At 44.9% G+C, this 15,902-nt stretch overlaps 1 protein-coding gene across 1 annotated transcript in view; it reads left to right on the forward strand.

The window, feature by feature from the left end:
* Positions 1 to 15,902, forward strand: part of LOC121584395 (glutamate receptor ionotropic, delta-2) — a 638,531-nt gene that overhangs the window by 520,080 nt on the left and 102,549 nt on the right. Inside the window, exons 9-10 of the mRNA XM_045225956.1 lie at positions 4,371 to 4,472; positions 10,035 to 10,232. Of these exons, the coding sequence (XP_045081891.1) occupies positions 4,371 to 4,472; positions 10,035 to 10,232 (300 nt within the window). The remainder of the gene's footprint in view (positions 1 to 4,370; positions 4,473 to 10,034; positions 10,233 to 15,902) is intronic.

Consider the following 15,902-nt stretch of genomic DNA (forward strand, 5'->3'; position numbering starts at 1 on the left):
GACTGATAGAGCTGATGTAAATATAATGTAGACCACCCTAGTGCCAGACTGATAGAGCTGATGTAAAGATACTGTAGACCACCTTAGTGCCAGACTGATAGAGCTGATGTAAATATAATGTAGACCACCCTAGTGCCAGACTGATAGAGCTGATGTAAATATAATGTAGACCACCCTAGTGCCAGACTGATAGAGCTGATGTAAAGATACTGTAGACCACCTTAGTGCCAGACTGATAGAGCTGATGTAAAGATACTGTAGACCACCTTAGTGCCAGACTGATAGAGCTGATGTAAATATAATGTAGACCACCCTAGTGCCAGACTGATAGAGCTGATGTAAATATAATGTAGACCACCCTAGTGCCAGACTGATAGAGCTGATGTAAAGATACTGTAGACCACCCTAGTGCCAGACTGATAGAGCTGATGTAAATATAATGTAGACCACCCTAGTGCCAGACTGATAGAGCTGATGTAAAGATACTGTAGACCACCCTAGTGCCAGACTGATAGAGCTGATGTAAAGATACTGTAGACCACCCTAGTGCCAGACTGATAAAGCTGATGTAAAGATACTGTAGACCACCTTAGTGCCAGACTGATAGAGCTGATGTAAATATAATGTAGACCACCTTAGTGCCAGACTGATAGAGCTGATGTAAATATAATGTAGACCACCTTAGTGCCAGACTGATAGAGCTGATGTAAAGATACTGTAGACCACCTTAGTGCCAGACTGATAGAGCTGATGTAAATATAATGTAGACCACCCTAGTGCCAGACTGATAGAGATGATGTAAATATAATGTAGACCACCCTAGTGCCAGACTGATAGAGCTGATGTAAAGATACTGTAGACCACCCTAGTGCCAGACTGATAGAGCTGATGTAAAGATACTGTAGACCACCCTAGTGCCAGACTGATAAAGCTGATGTATAGATACTGTAGACCACCCTAGTGCCAGACTGATAGAGCTGATGTAAAGATACTGTAGACCACCCTAGTGCCAGACTGATAGAGCTGATGTAAAGATACTGTAGACCACCCTAGTGCCAGACTGATAGAGCTGATGTAAAGATACTGTAGACCACCCTAGTGCCAGACTGATAGAGGTACTGTAAAGATACTGTAGACCACCCTAGTGCCAGACTGATAGAGCTGATGTTAAGATACTGTAGACCACCCTAGTGCCAGACTGATAGAGGTACTGTAAAGATACTGTAGACCACCCTAGTGCCAGACTGATAGAGCTGATGTAAAGATACTGTAGACCACCCTAGTGCCAGACTGATAGAGCTGATGTAAAGATACTGTAGACCACCCTAGTGCCAGACTGATAGAGCTGATGTAAAGATACTGTAGACCACCCTAGTGCCAGACTGATAGAGCTGATGTAAAGATACTATAGACCACCCTAGTGCCAGACTGATAAAGGTAATGTTTGGCATGTGTCAAAGGGAAGCGATAGAGAGTATTTTAAAGGGGCCAAAAAACCAAACAGTTACCAGGGAAAATAAGTACCTGTTCTATTATATTGAAAGAGTCGTTTTTTCATTTATGAATGTAGCACTATAGCGCAACCTGCAGGCGGAATATATCAGAAGACAAAAGAAGACGCATGAAAAGGTTCAAACGAAGGTTACATAAAGGAGCTATGTTAAATTCGCACACACTGAACACACAGACACACACGCACGCATACACACAACACACAACACACACATTCACTTTCAGTATTTGTTTTTCATCTCATGGGAATATTATGTTGTGGGGAAAACTCATTAACACATGACAGACACAAGTGGAATGCATTTGCAGCCTGATGTAATAAACTGTCAGGAGTGTCAGTGAAGAATGGGGGGGGGGTCTGAGAGGGGGCGAGGATGATCTGACTCAAGGAGAGAGTGAAGGGGACTTAAAGCAACATAACATAAAATACCTTATCCAGCTAAAATATCCAGCTTCTTGGTAGATTATTACTGTAAACCCAGCAATGGAGGGATTATTACTGTAAACCCAGCAATGGAGGGATTATTTGGTGCTAGTGAGACAGAGAGAGGTTGAACAAAAAAAAATTGAAATAATGAATGATGCATAGGTTACACTTGCTTGCTGTGAGGCAATGTGGTACATAAAATGGATTGAAAGTGGCCTCTGCTATATAGGCCTTCATGGACCCGTTCTGAAATAGCCCTGGGGCTTTCCCACCCGGACCCGATATGCATAAATATATTTTTTTTAATATAGAGACCCGTTCTGAATGGACCTGAGGACAACTACACCCGTTCCGTATAGACCTGGTCGGATCCAGACCCGGTCCGATCCGAGTGAGGGAAAGCAGCAGAAAAGTCACATTTTAAGCTACTTTATTAACTGGAGTTGATAAAGCGCAAATTGACGCTCTAGCAGGGGCCGTGCTGTGTGTGTAGGCTACTGTGAGTGTGAGCAAGTGACACGGTAAGCAGGGAGGAGGGATGGAGAGAAAGCAACCAACCAAGCCGACTCGCGCTATAGTAGACGAATAGCTGCCATAGCTAGGTTATTTATCATCCAGTATGATTACATAGTACCTGTCTTGACTGCATCTCTCTCTCTCTCTCTCTCTCTCTCTCTCTCTCTCTCTCTCTCTCTCTCTCTCTCTCTCTCTCTCTCTCTCTCTCTCTCTCTCTGGATTTGTACGGACCTTCCAGACAATTCAGTAAAAATTAAACATACCCGAGACCTGTGACAATCATATCAGATCCGACGCAGACCCGTGACATTATTTAGAATTCTGGATCCGGACCCGCTCAGGTCCCGGATTGGGTCTCGGGTATTCAGGTACAGGTGGTTCCGTGAAGACCTCTACTCTGCTCCTCTGTCTCCTCTCTCACCTCTGTCTCCTCTGTCTCCTCTCTCTCTTCCTTCTCCTCTCTCTCCTCTGTCTCGCTTGTCTCCTCTCCCTCCTCTGTCTCTCCTGGCTCCTCTGTCTCCTCTGTCTCCTCTCTCCTGTCTCCTCTGTCTCCTCTCTCTCCTCTCTCCTGTCTCCTGTCTCCTTTGTCTCTCCTCTGTCTCTCCTCTCTCTCCTGTCTCCTCTCTCTCCTCGCTCTCCTGTCTCCTCTCTCTCCTCTCTCTCCTGTCTCCTCTCTCTCCTGACTCCTCTCTCTCCTGACTCCTCTCTCTCCTGTCTCCTCTCTCTCCTCTCTCTCCTGTCTCCTCTCTCTCCTCTCTCTCATGTCTCATCTCTCTCCTCTCTCCTCTCTCTCTCCTCTCTCCTGTCTCCTCTCTCTCCTGTCTCCTCTCTCTCCTCTCTCTCCTGTCTCCTCTCTCTCCTGTCTCCTCTCTCTCCTGTCCCTCCTCTCTCTCCTGTCTCCTCTCCTCTCTCTCCTGTCTCCTCTCTCTCCTGTCTCCTCTCTCTCCTGTCTCTCCTGTCTCCTCTCTCTCCTGTCTCCTCTCTCTCCTCTCTCCCCTGTCTCCTCTCTCTCCTGTCTCTCTCCTCTCTATCCTCTCTCTCCTGTCTCCTCTCTCTCCTCTCTCTCCTCTCTCCTCTCTCTCTTCTCTCTCCTGTCTCCTCTCTCTCCTGTCTCTCCTGTCTCCTTTCTCTCCTCTCTCTCCTGTCTCCTCTGTCTCTCCTCTCTATCCTCTCTCTCCTCTATGAATTATGGGTCAGTTAAGTGTCTCCGACTAGGAGTGCTGATCTAGGATCAGTTTTGCATTTTAGAACATAATTAATATCATTACATGGACAAGGGGAGACCTGACCCTCGATCAGCACTTCTACTTTTTCTTCAGCTCCTTCTGCTCCTGAGGCCGTTTCTGTTGACAAAACCCTGACGACCTTACAGAATGAAGATAATGGCCCAAATGGCACCCTGTTCCCTACATAGTGCACTACTTTTGACCAGGGCACAAAAGTAGTCCAATGGCTATTTCGAGTACCATTATGAATAGTCAAGGTAGCCCATTGACTGTCCTGCACTATTCAGAGTACCATTATGAATAGTTAAGGTAGCTCATTGACTGTCCTACACTTGTTTTTCTTCACATACAGTAACAATATGTCAATTGTGATAACTGCAAATTATGAGATAGTGTGAAACATTTGATTGTCACGATTGACTGTGTCATCAAGCTGCTGGAATGATGCTTGTTCAGTGTTTTACATAATTCTAACCCATAATAAAATATAATAATATTCGCCATTTAGCACTTTTATCCAATGCGACTTGCCATAATGCGTGCATACATTTTCATATAGTTGGCCCCAGCAGGAATCGAACCCACAACCCTGCACCATACACCATGCTCTACCAACTGATCCACAGAGGACCATTATGTTAACATGTTACCATGTCACTAATAAACTGTACTTCCTCCTTGTTTTCCAGCTGGCCACCTGGGACCCAGTGCACGGCCTCAACGGAACGCTAACAGACAGGAAGCTGGAGAACAACATGAGGGGCGTGGTTCTGCGAGTGGTCACTGTCCTGGTGAGTACAGTCTGTATCGGAGTAGGATGAAGTTGACCCTAGATGCTGACTTCAGCCCAGAGCTGTCAGTCTGTATCCACAATGGGACTGTCTGTATACTGCTTTACATACAGGCCCATGGTGGACTGGCATCATAAAGATATCACTTGTAATTAGTCCTGGTGCGTCAACGATGTTCAACACTCCCAGATTTATGTCGGGGTGTCTGTTCACGGACCGTAAGTGGACAACGGGCGCTTCTTTTAACGCAATTTCGGAAGTTGAATTGAGCTCCATTATATCGAGATTCAAGTTTTTCTATCTCGCCTCCAGCGCCGATTTGAGTGAGTCCCCTGAGTGCTTAAAGATTCAGAGCATTAAATTCTTCATGTCGTATCTTCATATCCCAGCTTTGAAGTCTGGGGGAGAAGAAAGAGATGATTCTACCATTCTGTGGCTCTGCCTTTTTTTCTCCCTGATTTTCATCCCTGTCAAAAATAACATGGAGTAAGTTTCTGAGAAATGGTGTGGGTTGGGTGGAAAAGGGTTGGGTGGTGTGTGCGTGTGTGAGTTTGTGCATGCATGCTTGTGTGTGTGTGTTTTCCCAGAGGCACAAGGGGAAAGACTGCAGTATTCACTGAGAAATCCCTTGGTCTCAATCTTTCTGTGGCTCTCTTTCTTTCTCTCTTCTCTCTCTCTCTCTCTTTATTTCTCTCTTCTCTTTCTTCTCTCTCTTTCTTTATCTTTATCTTTCTCTTTCTCTTTCTCTCTTTCGCTTTCTCTCTCTCTCTCTCTCTCTCTCTCTCTCTCTCTCTCTCTCTCTCTCTCTCTCTCTCTCTCTCTCTCTCTCTCTCTCTCTCTCTATCATTTGCTCAACCTCTGTGATTGACATCCTTTATGAAGTGCAGCCAGTAAGAATTGGTGTGAAATGTCTAGAGTACTGTGGATGGACTACCCCTGTATATCCATGAATGAGATGTTGTGTGTGATAGATAGCTTCACTCCCTCCAAATGCTAGCCTAACAGTACAGTATGCTAGGGCTTTCTGATCTGTAGACCCAGTTCAGAAGAACCCTCCGGGCAAAATCCTGATGTAACAAAATCAACGTCCATATTTGCATGATATTTTATTGAAATAAATAAACTGACCCTTGAAATACTGTCGTTGATTTGTGGTTGAAATCTGGTTAAAATGAGTATGTTTACATTTATTTTTGAAAATTCCATTGATGTTCAATGTCAGTATGTTGACAAATGACATTAATGGAATGTTGGTTCAACTAACTTTTGCCCGGTGTGATTATATCCAATGACCCCCAACCACCACCATCTATCTATCTGTAAATATACTTTTTAATTTAAACCAATCAACTTATCATGTTCAACTGATCTACTCAGTGGCTAATTACTAATATTTTACTGCAGTGTTTCTTGGTAGTCTTAAACAAATCTACTTTGAAACAAAAGTATACACCTCACACACATGGTTAGGGGCTTAAAAAAAGAAGACACCTGTATCATTTCAAATATAGAGTTGAAATTTATTCAATTTTGAGTTTACATCCCAACATTACACTTTTACATACATCACAGAAGACTGAAATATAACAAAACCATTTGACATATAAACACTGTTTTTTTGGTGTGTTAAAATACGTTAATGTTAATTAGTTATGAAATTATGAAAAACATTCCACCCATGAGGCCACTAGAGGGCGGTTTGGTCATTTGACTGCAGGAAAGGGGTTTACGAGCCAATTAGATCACATTAGCGGCACTCCCAATAAGTCCTGTTGGTGACCAATTGATTTGTTAAGGGCTGTATTGACTGTTTACACACAGGGGGGCTTGGGGCAACCTGACAGGGAGCATTCACTACTCCAAGAGGCCCTGCGCTCTTCCCAGCATCCCTACTGTGTGGATAATAACTGGGTGCCATGCTCAAGAAACACAGGGATTAGCAGGACCCATCAGCCCAGGCAGGCTGTATCCCTCCCTGGCCAGGCATCATCTCCAGCTCTGCTCAGAGACTGTGGGATAATAACAGAAGTAGCACCAGTCATCCATTGATTTACTGCTTTCCCATGGAGGCCTTTTAGCACTGATCTATTTGAGTGGAAAATGTCCAGCTTAAATGTTACTTTAAAAAAAAAAACTTAAAATCTGAAGAAATATCAGTGTGTATGTCTAAGCGGGATGGTGTGGTGCCAGTGGGATCTTGACGAGAGCTTGGTTACGCATGAGGCGTATGTTAGGGGAGTCGGGGAGCAGTGAATAGTGGGATCTGGAGGCTTTGTACAGTCAATGCCTCCTTCCCTCCCTCCTGGTGACTGATGGGTAATGTGCCCAGTCTTTCTCTGGAGCTGAAGTGCAGAGAGAAAGAGAGAGAGAGAGAGAGAGAGAGAGAGAGAGAGAGAGAGAGAGAGAGAGAGAGAGAGAGAGAGAGAGAGAGAGAGAGAGAGAGAGAGAGAGAGAGAGAGAGAGAGAGAGAGAGAGAGAGAGAGAGAGAGAGAGAGAGAGAGAGAGAGAGAGAGAGAGAGAGAGAGAGAGAGAGAGAGAGAGAGAGAGAGAGAGAGAGAGAGAGTGCTCCATCCACGCCCCAGTGACCCTCTCAGGCAGAGCAGAGTTCCAGCTCAGTGAGTACAGGCCAGTCAGTGTATGTGTCTGGCTAAACGACTCTGGTGAGCCCCTATGGTCTCCAAGGGGGACTCTGCTGGTGCTATTAATATGAGCACTGTGTGGCTGATGGCAGTCTGATGGCAGTCTGATGGCAGTCTGTATAAAGAGCTTCCCTCCAGCCTAGAACTGTCTGTATAAAGACCTTCTCTCCAGTTTAGAACCGTCTGTATAAAGACCTTCCCTCCAGTCTAGAACTGTCTGTATAAAGACCTTCCCTTCTGTCTAAAATTGTCTGTATAAAGACCTTCCATCCAGTCTAGAACTGTCTGTATAAAGACCTTCCCTCCAGTCTAGAACTGTCTGTATAAAGACCTTCCCTTCTGTCTAAAATTGTCTGTATAAAGACCTTCCATCCAGTCTAGAACTGTCTGTATAAAGACCTTCCCGCCAGTCTAGAACTGTCTGTATAAAGACCAGTCTAGAACTGTCTGTATAAAGACCTTCCCTCCAGTCTAAAACTATCTTTATAAAGATCTTCCCTCCAGTCTAGAACTGACTGTATAAAGACCTTCCCTTCTGTCTACAATTGTCTGTATAAAAACCTTCCCGCCAGTCTAGAACTGTCTGTATAAAGACCAGTTTAGAACTGTCTGTATAAAGACCTTCTCTCCAATTTAGAACTGTCTGTATAAAGACCTTCCCTCCAGTCTAGAACTGTCTGTATAAAGACCTTCCATCCAGGCTAGAACTGTCTATATAAAGACCAGTCTAGAACTGTCTGTATAAAGACCTTCCCTCCAGTCTAGAGGAACACACACATTATGCACTTGGACTGTGAACATGCATGTACCCACACAAATATAATGTCCACACACACACACACACACACACACAGGAATGGATTTGATTACATAGTGCACACCGTAAACACAAACACACATTAAAGCTCCCACACACAGACACTGCTTCCCGCTGGGACACATACACGTGGCTACACACTCTCATATTCGTGTAGTGCACCTCCCACTGTGATAATGTAGGACACATGCTCTCACAGAGGTACACTTGTACTGTTTCACGCTCAGTATTGATTTTCTCGCTACTGAGATGGTCTGCGAGATCTGGGGTAAATTTGAATCAATGTGTTGTTGTGCGGAAGGGATGGCCATACACTGAGGAGGTAATCAATGTGTAGTTGTGCAGAAGGGATAGCCATACACTGAGGAGGTAATCAATGTGTAGCCATACACTGAGGAGGTAATCAATGTGTAGTTGTGCAGAAGGGATAGCCATACACTGAGGAGGTAATCAATGTGTAGCCATACACTGAGGAGGTAATCAATGTGTAGTTGTGCGGAAGGGATAGCCATACACTGAGGAGGTAATCAATGTGTAGTTGTGCAGAAGGGATAGCCATACACTGAGGAGGTAATCAATGTGTAGCCATACACTGAGGAGGTAATCAATGTGTAGTTGTGCAGAAGGGATAGCCATACACTGAGGAGGTAATCAATGTGTAGCCATACACTGAGGAGGTAATCAATGTGTAGTTGTGCAGAAGGGATAGCCATACACTGAGGAGGTAATCAATGTGTAGCCATACACTGAGGAGGTAATCAATGTGTAGTTGTGCAGAAGGGATAGCCATACACTGAGGAGGTAATCAATGTGTAGCCATACACTGAGGAGGTAATCAATGTGTAGTTGTGCGGAAGGGATAGCCATACACTGAGGAGGTAATCAATGTGTAGTTGTGCAGAAGGGATAGCCATACACTGAGGAGGTAATCAATGTGTAGCCATACACTGAGGAGGTAATCAATGTGTAGTTGTGCAGAAGGGATAGCCATACACTGAGGAGGTAATCAATGTGTAGCCATACACTGAGGAGGTAATCAATGTGTAGTTGTGCAGAAGGGATAGCCATACACTGAGGAGGTAATCAATGTGTAGCCATACACTGAGGAGGTAATCAATGTGTAGTTGTGCAGAAGGGATAGCCATACACTGAGGAGGTAATCAATGTGTAGTTGTGCGGAAGGGATAGCCATACACTGGGGGCGTAGTGCGTCAGAGTAGCGTGTGTGTGCGTGTGCGCTTGATGTGTGTTTGTGCGTGTGCGCGCATGTGTGTGTGTGTGATGCCTGTGTGTGTGTGTGTGTCAGGTAAGGTTGTGGTTGTGGGGCTATGATGGAGTGTATGGAGTAGTGGGGTAGGTAGGTAGGTAGGTAGGTAGGTAGCTAGGTAGGTAGCTAGGTATCCTGGTGTGCTGTGGCATGGAGGGGTTCCCTCACTGTTTGATGGTGCCTCACGGCTACAGTAGGAGTTGGCATGCATGTCCACACTCCCACTAATAGCTTATTGAGCGACGGGGGCCATGGAGGATTAGAAAGCACTGGCTTAATGTGCATGCCGTGAGTAGTCAATAACACCCCCTCGGTAATACATCTGACTGACATATTCCCAGAAAGATTTCAGTCATCAATAGGGATTTATTAAAGAGGAAAGAAGCCAGGAAGAGAAAGGGCTACTGTTTCTTCTTCTCGGCGGAAAGTTGAGACACGTTGCAGGATAGTCCATGACAATTAGCAGGTGGAGTGTGGTCGTATTAGTCATATTTCACTCTCTCTCTATTTCTCTCTCTCTCTCTCTATTTCACACCTCTCTCTTTCTATCTCTCTCCCTCACTGCTCTCTCTCTGTACGGTTACTGTCTGTCAGGTGGAAAATAATAGCATCAACCTCTAGTATTGTTACACCAATTTAGTGACGTTGAGGCAAAACATCCTGGGAAAGGATATGGACTGGCTGGCTCAAACTGACCCATTCAATAAGTTGTAAACCATGTAAGAAAAAAAGCATGGGGCGGAGACAGAGGAGACAGTGGAGACAGAGGGAAACCTGGGCTACAGTACAGTAGTGCCGGATGGAGCAGTAAGGATGAACATAGATTTTTGTCCCCACAGGAGGAGCCCTTTGTGATGGTGTCAGAGAATGTCCTTGGGAAGCCTAAGAAGTACCAAGGCTACTCCATCGACGTGCTGGATTCTCTCTCTAACTACCTGGGCTTCAAGTACGAGATCTACGTGGCCCCTGACCATAAGTACGGGAGCCAACAGGCCAACGGGGTCTGGAACGGACTGATGGGAGAGCTGGTCGCCAAGGTAAGAGATTGTGTCTCTGTCCCAAATGGCACCCTGCTCCCTATGTAGTGCACCACTTTTGATCAGAGCCCAATGGGCCCTGGCCAAATGTTGTTCCAGATGGTACCCTATGCCCCTTGTAGTGCACTACTTTTGACCAAAGCCCTATGGGCACCCTATATGCTGCAGTGCTATGTCCAAATGCGTTCGACTAACACTTTCCATTAGCAGTAGAATCAAGAACAAATACCAGGTTATAGGAATAAATATGAGTTCGGATTGTCATGTCATCCATGAATTGTCTGTGTTCATCAGTGTACTGTACATGATCTTCCTTTGCAGGAAACACCCTCATCCATCTGTCCATCCATCCATCCATCCTCATCACCTCAACCAAAGTACATAAAACGTAATGTGCCATCATGCATGTAGCGCTCTATAGTCACTCGTCAGAGTAAAGCAATTACAAACATGCAACGATTGTGAATCGTTGGCTTGGTAAACTGTCTTCTTCTTTAGAGTTGGCTGGTTTTCTGTCCATGGTGCTGTCAGCTATTCACCCTGTCTGGCCAATAGAGAGTGAGCTGAAAGGTTATCTAACAGCCAGACAAACAGACAAAAGGCAAAGCTGAAAACAGCTGGAGGTCAGCAGAGCATTTTCAGAACCATCACTGCTTGCTTTTTCCCCATTTTCCGACTCATTTCGATAGCTTGCTTTCCAGACCTAATGCCATTCCCACACCGATTACACCACTGCTGCTTCCAGTTTGCTTCCTTAAATGTGCGGATATATGCATAAGAGTTAGAGCTTATCTTTCAGGTCACAAACACAGACCGATGGAAAATATATAATTTAAATATAATTTAGAATAGTTTGCCTCTATTCGCCTTGGATATGTTTTTTATTCCCTATAAAGCTCACTGGATGCTATTATTATCCATCTGTAATGAATACTCAGGGAGAAAAGGGTGTAGATTCACGCGCAGAGCGCGGCAGTTGTTTATTACGCCTTTGCAGAAGGCAGGAATCGTGGTCACAGGCAGGCAATGGACATCCACAGGTAGACAACCAGGCAGGTGAAACAAAACTAGGACTGAAGGCTAAAACTGGTTCTCACAAACGAGCTAGGAAAAGGCTTAGTAGAGTCAAAACGAACAATACCTCACTAGGCACAAACAGAAAGAACTGAACTAAATAAGTAGCTGATGAGACCAGGTGAGTAACTAACACAGGTGAAATCAATGAACAAATATGAAAGACAGGGCTACGTTCAAGAACAAAAAGAAACAGGGCTACGTTCAAGAACAAAAAGAAACAGGGCTACGTTCAAGAACAGAAGGTGAACTAAGAAAATAAATACAGAACCTTACATCATCAGACCTTTTGAAGTGTGTCTGGAATGATACAGAGGATATAGACAGAGTATTATTATGTGCTATCAGGAATGCTTTTTCCAGAGTAATGTTTTTTGGGGGCATATGCTCTTCTGTGATGTGTCTGAATGCTTCCTTTGAAAAGTGGTTTCTTCCCTTGACCTTGTATGTCCTAGAGCACACGGAGTGGTGCACAATTGACTGAATAAAAAATACAGCGTAGTGAAGGGAATTTAAAAGATCTCTTCCTATAAAACACACACACATACGGATACACACACGCGTGCATGCATACACACAATCAATGTTCATCCTTACTGCTTCAACGGATACACACACGCGTGCACGTGTGCGCATACACACATACATATGCGGGCACACACACACTTTAGAGGAAACTGACATACTGTATAGACTTATAGTTACCGTACATAGAAAAAAAGATCGACTGGCATGTCATGAAGAGTCCTAACAGACATGAATAGTCCTAATAGTCATGGAGAGATCTAATAGACATGAACAGTCCTAATAGTCATTAATGGTCTTAATAGTCGTGAAGGGTCCTAATAGATGTGAATAGTCCTGGTAGTCATGAAGAGTCTTGATAGTCATGAAGGGTCCTAATAGTCATGAACTTTCCTGATAGTCATGGAGGGTCCTAATAGTCATGAAGGGTCCTAATAGACATGAACAATCCTAATAGTCATGAAGAGATCTAATAGACATGAAGAGTCCTAATAGACATGAAAAGTCCCAATAGACATGAAGAGTCCTAATAGTCATTAAGAGTCAAAATAGTTATCAAGAGTCTTAATAGTCATGAAGGGTCCTAATAGTCATGAAGGGATCTAATAGTCATGAAGAGTCCTAATAAACATGAAGAGTCCTAGTAGTCATGAAGAGTACTAATAGTCATTAATGGTCTTAATAGTCGTGAAGGGTCCTAATAGATGTGAATAGTCCTGGTAGTCATGAAGAGTCTTGATAGTCATGAAGGGTCCTAATAGTCATGAACATTCCTAATAGTTATGGAGGGTCCTAATAGTCATGAACGGTCCTAATAGACATGAAGAGTCCTAATAGTCATGAAGGGTACTAATAGTCATGAATGGTCCTAATAGTCATGAAGGGTACTAATAGTCATGAAGAGTCCTAATAGTCATGAAGAGTCCTAATTGTTATGGAGAGTCTTCCTGATAGTCATGAAGACTCCTAATAGTTATGGAGAGTCTTCCTGATAGTCATGAAGGGTCCTAATAGTTATGGAGAGTCTTCCTGATAGGCATGAAGAGTCCTAATAGTTATGGAGAGTCTTCCTGATAGTCATGAAGAGTCCTAATAGTTATGGAGAGTCTTCCTGATAGGCATAAAGGGTCCTAATAGTTATGGAGAGTCTTCCCAATAGTCATGAAGAGTCCTAATAGTTATGGAGAGTCTTCCTGATAGTCATGAAGAGTCCTAATAGTTATGGAGAGTCTTCCCAATAGTCATGAAGAGTCATAATAGTTATGGAGAGTCTTCCTGATAGTCATGAAGAGTCCTAATTGTTATGGAGAGTCTTCCCAATAGTCATGAAGGGTCCTAATAGTTATGGAGAGTCTTCCTGATAGTCATGAAGAGTCCTAATAGTTATGGAGAGTCTTCCTAATTGTGATGAAGAGTCCTAATAGTTATGGAGAGTCTTCCTGATAGTCATAAAGGGTCCTAATAGTTAAGGAGAGTCTTCCTGATAGTCATGAAGAGTCCTAATAGTTATGGAAATTCTTCCTAATAGTCATGAAGAGTCCTAATAGTTATGGAAATTCTTCCTAATAGGCATGAAGAGTCCTAAAAGTTATGGAGAGTCGTCCTAATAGTCATGAAGAGTCCTAATAGTTATGGAGAGTCTTCCTGATAGTCATGAAGGGTCCTAATAGTTATGGAGAGTCTTCCTAATAGTCATGAAGGGTCCTAATAGTTATGGAGAGTCTTCCTGATAGTCATGAAGGGTCCTAATAGTTATGGAGAGTCTTCCTGATAGTCATGAGAGTCCTAATAGTTATGGAGAGTATTCCTAATAGTCATGAAGAGTCCTAATAGTTATGGAGAGTCTTCCTGATAGTCATGAAGGGTCCTAATAGTTATGGAGAGTCTTCCTAATAGTTATGAAGAGTCCTAATAGTCATTAAGTGTCATAAAGCATCCTAATAGTTATAAAGACACCTCATAGTCATGAAGGGTCCTAATGGTCATGAATATTCTTAATAGACTTGAATAGTCCCAATAGCCATTAAGGGTCTTAATAGTCACAAATGTTATTATAGTGTGACGTCACGAGAGGCTGTGTCCTGGAGGGACGTTACATCCCCCTGAGGTGGCTGCAAACCCAGACAGCTATGGCTCCATCTGCTGGTATGGTCGGGAACTCCACCCCTCTATGGCCAATCTTCCCACGCAGCTGAAACAAATGAGGAGCTGATGAGCTGAAGGTTTGGGAAGGGAAGAGACACAGTCTCCAACCTGGGCTCTCTGGAGGACAAGAGTGCTGCACGTCCACTTCAATGAGGAATATAAGGATTTGGAGATACTTACCTTTGGGAAATACTCACCTTTGGATATATGCACCTGTGGAAATACGTGAGAGACATTTGGAAGGACTTTTTGCTGGGTTGGCCACTAGCTGCAACGTGGACTACAGTAAGGCTGGGGAAAAGTTATCTGAGCGAGTGAGAATTATGATTTTGGATGTGGAAGAGACATCCCTGAACTGTTAACCCTTAAAGAGCCACAAGAGAACAGAATTTTGTTATATTTTCGTTAATTTCCCAAGACCTATAATAAAATCCTTGTTTTGTTTGAACCTTGTCTCCTTGCACTACTTGAGCAATCCCGCTGAAAGCTGTGTAGCCTCTCGTGACGTCACAGATGGTGGAGAATACGGGCACGCTCAAGCGTTAATAGTGCATGTCAGAGGAGGATACCGAAGGTTTGATCACCCAGTTTTCCAAGTTGGCCGTAGGCTCCCCGCCCGACTGAAATGGAGGACATATTGAAAGCCCTTGTTGCTGGCCAGCAAGCCCAGATGCAAGCAAACGTGGCTCTCTTGGAGGAGCAAAAGAAAGCCAACCTTCTGAAGGCAGAGGAGTTGCAGTTGCAGAGACAGAGGGTGGTCCAAAATATACGCCCAATAAAGGCAAGTGACTTTATATCTAAGATGGGAGCTACCGATGACATTGAGGCATACCTGCATGCATTTGAGGCCACGGCCACTAGGGAAGCCTGGCCCAAGCAACAGTGGGTTGGTCTGTTAGCCCCCTTTCTAACCGGGGGAATCGCTGAATGCTGTCCGGGACCTGGGCCCTGACCAGGTTACTGACTATGATGCCCTGAAGTCTGAGATCCTCAGCAGATATGGACTCACAAAGTTTGGTATGGCCCAGCGCTTTCACAGCTGGACCTTCCAACCAGACCAACCTCCTCGGGCGCAGATGCATGAACTTGTCCGAATCGCAAGGAAATGGCTGGATCCGCAGAGGAATACAGCAGCGGCGGTGGTGGAGGCCGTTGTGGTGGATCGTTACCTCACGCGCCCCCTGCCTTATGAGGCAAAACGGTTCATCAGTCAACAGGCCTTGACCACGGCTGATCTGACCGTGGAAGCTGTGGAAAAGTACCAGGCCACAGCGGAGATGCTGAATGCTTCCCGAAAAAGACCCCAGGAGGGCGGCCCCCACCACAAATGGGAAGAACCCGTCCAAAGGACCCCAAGGTCTCGAACCCAGCCACGTCAGGACTTATCCCGGCTCCAGGGGGAGCCAGAAACCAGGCGGGTCCAAGAAGAGTACACCAGGAGGGGGAAACTCGACAGTGTTACCGGTGTGGGGAGATGGGACATATCTCCTGGCAGTGTGGGAAACCAGCCGATGAACCTATGCCCACTGCGGAGTCCTCCAGCTCAGCACCCACACACCGTTTTGCCTCGCTCTTGGGAGTCGTAGATGGCGGCCCAGATCGACCCCCCACCTGCCCAGTAACTGTGAATCACCATGATGTGGAGGCCTTACTGGATTCTGGTAGCCGGGCCACCCTGGTGCGTAAGGATTTGGTGGGCCCAACGTGTCTGACCCCGGGGAAAGTCCTCCCAGTTTCCTGTGTCCATGGGGACACCAGAGAATACCCCATTACTGAACTTACAATGACCAGCACACGGGGAACCATACACACGACGGCGGGGGTGGTTGATTCCCTCCCCGTCCCTGTCCTAATTGGACGAGACTGCCCAGCCTTTTACCCACTCTGGAGAGAGTCTCAGGAGAGGATAACCCTAGTACCTCGGAA

This window comes from Coregonus clupeaformis, chromosome 16 (assembly GCF_020615455.1).
Source record: "Coregonus clupeaformis isolate EN_2021a chromosome 16, ASM2061545v1, whole genome shotgun sequence".
NCBI classification, from domain to species: Eukaryota; Metazoa; Chordata; class Actinopteri; order Salmoniformes; family Salmonidae; genus Coregonus; species Coregonus clupeaformis.